The sequence below is a fragment of the Macrobrachium nipponense genome, chromosome 20 (assembly GCF_015104395.2).
Source record: "Macrobrachium nipponense isolate FS-2020 chromosome 20, ASM1510439v2, whole genome shotgun sequence".
Classification (NCBI taxonomy): Eukaryota; Metazoa; Arthropoda; class Malacostraca; order Decapoda; family Palaemonidae; genus Macrobrachium; species Macrobrachium nipponense.
In genome coordinates, this window is record NC_061089.1 from 45,821,039 (window position 1) to 45,829,446 (window position 8,408).

The window sequence follows — 8,408 nt, forward strand, 5'->3', positions numbered from 1 at the left end:
TGGAATTGTATTATATTAATTAACATTAGTTAACAGATACAAAGATAACAACAACGATAACATTACACCTCAGAATATTTTGATATATTACGAGCATTAGGTAGCCACTAGAACCCAAGAAAAGTACAAAACATTGTAATATACCAAAATAAAACTTGTATTAGTAGTATTAACGTACGTAAGGCCCACACACGGCTAAGTACGCGGTAAATGTCACAGATTCTCGTTTTCTGTGTAACTTCCATTTTCTTTTTTAAGTTTTATGGGAAACTTCACTATCGTTTAAAAACTAACGAAGTGTGTTACGTTATTTTTTCCTTTGCCCACATAGTTTATATGTATATACACATAAATTCCCTGAATAAAAGCATACCACATCAAAGTCTTAAGCAAATGCGACTCTCACTGAACCATAAATATCGGATACTGAGTTTTTTTTTATATTAAATAAGAACTATTTCTTGTTCGCTTTCGACGATTTATAAGCCTCGCATTCCTTGTCAGTCATCTCGTTCAGTTTCTGGTCGACGGGTGCATTGATCACATTCGTAAGCTTTATGTTGGCGTCCTCCTTCGTCTTTTCTGAAGGCGACTTTTCGGGTTCATTCGTTTTGGCCTTTTCCACGTCCTTTGTACTCTTGTAAGAAACGCTCGTTAGTTGGATAACCCTGAAATTGCAAAAAAAGGGAAACAGTTTCAGACGTAGGTAAGAGCAGAGAAAATAGACTGCGTTAGTTGAGGAGAACTGAAGATTACTTCGCTCCCCAGTTTATGTGCAAAATAAGTGCCGTGTTTAATATCAGGCCCTTGGAGATGAACGTAAAAACAGATAAGAGAAGGTGAATATCATAAACATAAACAAAGACATAAAGATAATAAGACAGAAATAAAAGGGTGTAAAGAATCCGATCGGCGACTGGCGGAAATGAGGACGTGGTAGTGGTCTCTAGTTGTACCCTGATTTACTTGCAGTAAAAGATTTTATAACTTACACAAATGCAATCATGATGAGGACGTTCATGCCAGCAGCAAAGAAAAATTGCGCGGCTGGGAAGTCATCCACGGTGTGATAATAAATAGGGGCATATGCGGCATACCCACACATTGGCATCAGTCCGTACATTGCAGCCAGAACGGCGTTGATTTTCCCTGAAAACAAAAGGACATGACTGATTAATTCAGGAGAAATCAAAGCCATTTAAATTCCAAGGCTTAATGATGATCTTTTCATCTTTAGACTGACCCAGATAAAGAAGGTAACAATATGAAAAATATCTCTTATTATTATTATTATTATTATTTAATTATTATTATTATTATTATTCATTATTATTATTATTATTATTTTTAGTTTTATTATTATTATGATTCAGAAGATGAACCCTATTCATATGGAACAAGTCCACCAAAGTGGCCATTGATTTGAAATTCAAGATTCCAAAGAATATGATGTTCATTAGGATGTAAGAGAAAGTAAAAGGAAATATAGAAATAAGAGATTACATATTGAAAAGAATAAAGTAAGCTGGTAAATTAAAAATAAATTAAATTATTAGCAGTTGCTAAGCCTAGTTAGCTATACATCCTATGGAAATTAGCTGATAATGAAGAGAACAATAGACCTACCTTTCTCCTCGTCGTCAACCAATTTGGTAGACATAGATCTGAAAGCTATGATACTCGCGTTAGATATGATGCCGATAGGGGGTGCCAGCCACATGAAGAACTTCTGGGCGACGCCAGAGATGAGGCCGTAGCAAGAATATTCGCCCACGATAGATACGGACCCGAGAATCACCAATAGTGAATCGGTCATGGACACCAAGCGAGTCAAGAGAGGAACTAACATGAGAGACCCTGCAAAAAAAAAAGATGGTGGGAAATGAAGGAAAACATTTTAGAATTTTCATTTTTTACAGTAGGCTGAAGTGTACGTACGTAGGTCATTATGAAAGGGTGGATGGACAGTTTCTATAAGGACTTCCAATTCTATCATTCATTACGATTAGTTCAGGGAAAATGTATTAAATCCGTTATTAACACATATTTAGCTGCAACCTCATTTACCTGGTTATGAATAGTTGCTTACTTTCCTATGGACTTCTATGAATCAAATTTGTGGAGAACAAAGTCAATGATCAACTTACCGACTGCTGCTACCAAGTTTCTGTAAGTAGCCCAGTATCCGTAATCGGTAGCGTCCCAAAAAAGCGCGCGACGAACGAACATGTAGATGAAGAACCCTGGAAAGAGGTCGTGAGTCTAAGTCAGCATCATAATCATCAGATCAGTGAACTATGCTAAAAGTTTACTCACATTCATACTTCTTGAACGGATGAATAAGGGAAGGGTACTTTATTCACGTATTTCTCTTTGTAAAGATGAATGTACTTGCAGAAAGGAGGTAATGATTAAATATAGACTATGAAAAGGAAACCCGACATTTATTATTCGTGTTAGATGGAGCTAGGCCTATAGGTACCACTACAATATTCATCCTCACGACCAGCCTGTAAAGAAAACGGGAAGACTTACCTCTGGACATTCTCCATAGGGCGTTGCAGAGGATGATGACTAGAAGTACGGCCCTCGCGTTGCCTTCCCTCTTCCTGAAGGCGGTTTTAAAGGACTCGAACACTCGGCGCCAGTTGAAGAAATCGGCGAACATTGTCAGCGCTGACACGTCCTCCTTCTTCAGCGTCTCCACGTTCTTGTTCGCGTCCTTGCGAGCGAAGGAGTCTTTGGCGAATGGCCCGTGACTCTCCTTGATGAGGAATATGACGTACAGAATGGCCGAAAAGTAGGCCATGAGGCAGAGGGCTAGGGCTATGTTATATCCCCAGTATCTGATAATGACAGCTCCGATTAGGGTTCCCAGGGGCCCACCCAGGTACCACACGGAGTTCGCAGTGCTGACGCGCGCAGTTCGCGTTTTCTCGGAGCATATATCGCTGATGTAACTGACGGTTGTAGACAGCAAGCACATGTAGCCACCGCCCAGTGCCTCCATGAAGGTCACCACGTAGATGAGCTCCACAGGCCAAGATGCCATCCAGTTGTTGAGGAGGTAGCCGCTGGCATAGAAGACGTGCCCCGTCAGCGTCATTAGTAACGGTATCTGGAGAGAAATAAAGAAATGATAATTCCAGTAAAAACTTAGTTACATATTTCAAAAGTTCAAACGAAGATGCAATATTTTACCACAATACTATTCTCCTTGCATGTTAATACATATTTATCTATTCCTTAATTCACGTTTTCTTTTTTTTAATAAGCGATATCTCTTCTTTCTGCAGTTCCCTTTACATACTCCCACTTCTTCCCAGTGAACACCATAATATTCTTTGGAAGCTTGAATTTCTCAAGTCAATGACCCCTGTGGTGGACTTCTTCCATATGAATAAGGTTCATTTTCTAAGTAATAATAATGATTAATGATAATAATACAAAACGAGGAAGTTTATACGTTCTAGGAACTCCACCTAGATCTTTCGAAACAATTAGTGGTTTCTCGTGATCAACAACACAAGAGAAGAAACATAATTCGAATTACCTTCCTGCCATACTTGTCGCTCCAAGCACCCATGAAGAGAACGAAGAGCAGAGGCAACACGGACATGATGATGCTGTTGTAGAAGGCGAAGATGCTGAACTCCCTCTGCACTAGGACGTTGTCCTCCGGGTGGGCCGAGAGGTTGGCGCATTTCTGAACGACAAATTAGGAAGAAAAAAAGGAGGAAAAAATTACTGTAGACTTTCAGGCGTCATTCGAGCTACATCAGATTTGAAAGGGAAAGAATAAGTCAGATTCTACGACATTGCAAAAGAAACTGAACAGAGGAACGTGTATACTTCATTGAGGAGACACAGCAGTAAGACTACAGCTCCCCCCATTTGGACATGAGGTCAACCACAAGGTCAGACAGCAGCCATTTTACTGTGCTCGGCAAGACTTTTGCTTTAAGACTCTGCTCTGAAATGCTCCATCTGACGTGCGCATTCAACATTAAAGAAAAAAATGGCATGACATGATGTTAATATCAAATCAATGGACACAGGTTCATCTGACAAATATGGAAACATAGGAAGTGGTCTTTCGTGAGCTGAGGATAAGAGTTAATAATGTTGACCGGGATTTCATTGTTTATGAAAGAAAATGATGACATGTTTGCTGCTGTGATGTTCAGTTTAAAGTTACTGGTATTGGATTTGTGAAAACGGAGGGAACTGTGACAAAATGCAAGTTTTTACAGTGTCTGAGAAATGACAAGGATTTTAATGTAAATGGGCCATTTGCGTGATGTCATACTGATTTCATATTTGTGTTGAATACAGTGGTCCATAGTAAGAGTGAAAATAGTTTAAGAATTTATTTTTATACCTAAAGCAACTGATGAATATTTAGATCGCTGAAATAGTTATTATAAGAACGTAATGGAATATAGTTATTCTGAAAGGTCATTCTAGTAAACATTGGACTCTTTGCATCATTCTTATAATCGAACGAGATAATAAATGAATAAGATTTGATCATCACAGCAGAGATGAAGGATAAGTAGTACGCCAGTCGAGTGATTTTAATGAATATCAAGAAATAATTCAAGTTAGGGAATTTACTCAAATTGAGGAAGAAGATTTGAGTAGGATATATGTGAAAAGAGTATGTGTTGACAGGCGTGTGGGGCAAAAGTCAATTATGTCGTGTATGAAGACAGAATGAATTGAAAGTGCTCTACTACGACTACACATTTATGCAGCATATCTATGATTAAATCGAGGTACTACTGATTCTGTCCAAGCTTCATAAAAAGATCTGTCGAATTCCACCGTGTTTCTCTAGGCATCTACCATGGCGTAACGCCTACAATCTCGTCGTACTTACCTCCGCCGATATATTGAGGTTTACCGTACAGATTTTATTCATCTGAACATTCTCTATGAACAGCATCATGGCCTGGTTACAGGCGCCGTCGATGAGCATGACCGGTTCGACCGTGACATGCTTCGCCACTCCGGCCAGGCCGGAGGCTAAGTGGCGAAGCATCGCAGCCAGGGTGCCGACGACGGTGATCCAACTTGCTAATGGAAGTCGGTCTCGTGTCCGCTGGCTCTGCTGCTGCTGCTGTGGGCTGCTGGTGCTGCTGTTGGCTGCTGGTGCTGGTGCTGGTGCTGCGTCCTTCCCGCTCTGAAACTTTAACACAAATGGAAGAGGGTGGCATTATGTCCTGATGTTGAAAGGCGGCTTTACCTGTCTTTTTTTTTTTTTTTTTTTTTGTTAAACCTGGATTTCAACTTTTTCATCAACATGGTCTGCCCAGACTGATTGTGGGCAGTTGTGCCCTCAAGCTTCTTGTATTACTATTCTTTTGTTCTTTGATGACTAAGCTTTCGCAATACCGTTCTAAATCAGGATATCTAAACACTTAAACTTTGCAGCAATTTCAAGTTATCTACGTGAAGGTCGCAAAATGCGATAAAAAAATAAAAATCATTAGTGAAACCGGGCAACCAGATACCGTAGGCATAATTTTATAGACAAGAGAGCGACACTTATTGGCCATTATGTTTCAGATATATTATGATAAATTACATAACATGCATTAACGTTGTTAATTCCGACAATACAGTTGATTAAAGCTTATGGGCGTATACACCAACCTGCTTAAGAGGGCGATATCTCATCCAAGAAGAAAAAATAGACTCACTTTGAATAAGTAAAGTTATGAACAGAAGTAAAAAAAGAAAAATTGGAGTTGTCTTCTAGCAAGAGGAGCTGAGTCTGAAGATGATTTCTATTTGTTACTTGCCATGACATCGAAAGAAAACTAGCAGAAGAACGAGCGAGCAAAGGATAAGGCAACGGTTTTCCCTTAGATCTGGTTGCAAATGAACGCCCCGAGTGATGTCGGGATGGCTTCTGCTTGTATCTAACCTTCGTCAATCTCGAATTCTTTCTCACACTTCATCTTTAGCTTGTTTCTTCGAATCTGAGGCTGTAATGGCAACTCCTATTCTAAGGTCTTACCGTCAGAATTGTCTTTTATACGACGAAGAGGTTTAAACAGCCACAAATTTGAAAATAAACATGAAAATTGCCCATTTTACAGAATTGAAGAGCTAGTTTAGGTTTGCGTAATTTCGTACTAATTGAAATATCTTCTTTCGTATGAAATATTATTGAAACCGTATTGATATTACTTCTAATCTGTCTATGCAAGTTTATTTACACCGTAGCAGATGTAAGGCCAGATCTTATACTTAGAGAGAGAGAGAGAGAGTATTCAATTATTCTCGAGTTATGCAACCGGACATTACAGATTTGGGTGAATAGACTCTTCTATTTTCTCCCAACCAATTTTCTAAGAGTTTCAGATATGACAAATGAATCCAGACAATAAAAATGAGTCTCACTGAAGCCGTTTACGGTTACTGAAGCTTTCATAAACTCGAACAGAACAGACAGGTCACGTGCGTTACATCTGTTTCTGGGCAACTATATGCAAAACTCGTTGTAGACAGTAAATGAAAGTAACAGTTTGATTTTGAGATTCCCCCAGTGAAATCGACAAATTAATAAGAATTTCAGATTATGAATTAGGCAAGATGCATTGTAAAGGTCTACCTTTCGACTACATTCAGTTAGGAGCTTCCAGGTTCTATTATCTAATATTAAAGAACAACATTTCTCAGTTATAATTGTATCAGAAGTCTCACGGAACGTAAGCCCTCCTTGAATATTAACCTGGCAGCAGTCGACAGACACAATCCCGCAAATGGAAGACACTGTATAGTACAGATTTCAGAAACAGAGAGGAAATTCACACTCGGATAAGAAACACTTGAACAGAATGTAAAACCGTCTGAACTTACTTTTTCTCTATCAATTTGCTACGACTTGGACGAACGCGAGACGTAACCGAGAAGTTTGGCGGACGACAGCGGTCCTTAGGGCTTTCTTCCGGCTGATTGTCTTCAGAAATTATCTAAGTAAAGTTTCAGATCTATGTGTATCAACCCAGAGCTGAAGATGTATAGGAAGGAATATCTCAGGAGCCTATGAATTCGCCTGTTCACCACGATTCTCATAGTTTAACTGCTTCGCAGAGGGTGCCCTACGGCTCCTTTTATACACCATAGCGATCCGCTGCTTGAGGGGAAAGGTCGAGAGGGGAGACAACCGCCCTAAATAGCGGTCAGGGACGAGGGCAAGGAAGTCCACATGCCCCCAAGAAGAAGAGGAGCAAGAAGCAGAACTGGGGGACGCCGCGACGGACCTTCAACCACGTCACCGGGGGTTACGCGGGGTACCAGACGGCTTGTTTGAGGGGGAGAGGCGTGTTGGGAGAGGGGCGTACATCGCGAATGTAGGGGGATGGTAGTAGGAGGGGGAGGGAGATGGAGAGTTAGGAGTGAAGAAAAGATGGAAGTCTTGGGAAAAGTAGAAATAGTCAGGGGGAATGAGTGAGTCACACGAGGGAAAGAAAGACAGAAGAAACATATGAGTAATCTGAGGTAGGTCAATGGGAGAATGAAGATGGAAGGACACATTCCGAAAGTCTCTCTCTCTCTCTCTCTCTCTCTCTCTCTCTCTCGTCTCTCTCTCTCTCTCTCTCTTCTGCGGGAAGAGATGATGCGCATCTTTTACGAACATGCAACTTTTATAAGCAAACAGAAGGGGAGCATGCTTGCAAAAAAAACCTGAGTTGTATCATCACAATTTTCAATTGAGAACATTCTTTTTCAGTATTTATATTATTATTATTATTATTATTATTATTATTATTATTATTATTATTATTATTATTATTATTATTATTATTATTATTCAGAGGATGAACCCTATACATACGGAACAAGCCCATCAAAGGAGCCACTGACTTGAAATTCAAGTTTCCAAAGAATACGGTGTTCATTAGACAGAAGTAACAGATAAATAAATATATAAAAATGTAAGTAAATTATTAAAATAATGAATTATTACAGTAATGAAAAGCGCATAATAAAAAAAACAAGAAAAACAAGGTTTGTGGTCTCTCCATTTTATTGAATTGTCCATTGAAACGATTGTTCGAAATCGGAGAGAACATCAGATAATTTGCCTGCATTGTCTTTTGCAAAGTGTCTTAACCAATATATTAATTTCTCTCAGTTGGGTTGAGATCCAGAGGTTAGTTCCAGGCCTCTGGACTTGCTTCCACTTCTTACCAACGGTTGTACAAGCACAGGAACATCTTTTTTTCAAACCGATCGATTCAATAATAACTGTTTATATTTCGGGATCATCGAAGACCCCACCAGCCCGCAAACCAGTTTTTTCTCTTAATTTTGAAGATTGTGAACCACTGGTTTGGTTAGTAATAATAATAATAATAATATTAATAAAAATAAAAATATAATAATAATAATAA

At 39.3% G+C, this 8,408-nt stretch overlaps 1 protein-coding gene across 1 annotated transcript; it reads right to left on the reverse strand.

Moving 5' to 3' along the window:
* On the reverse strand, window positions 1–7,122 carry LOC135225520 (lysosomal proton-coupled steroid conjugate and bile acid symporter SLC46A3-like). The gene is made up of 8 exons (XM_064264804.1): window positions 6,871–7,122; window positions 4,883–5,191; window positions 3,554–3,706; window positions 2,536–3,118; window positions 2,148–2,243; window positions 1,627–1,857; window positions 993–1,149; window positions 1–668 (listed from the first exon to the last, which is right to left on the reverse strand). Exons 2-8 carry the CDS (start codon window positions 5,042–5,044, stop codon window positions 455–457), a joined length of 1,596 nt encoding a protein of 531 aa, XP_064120874.1. The 5' UTR covers window positions 5,045–5,191; window positions 6,871–7,122; the 3' UTR covers window positions 1–454.
* Window positions 7,123–8,408: the final 1,286 nt, after the last annotated feature.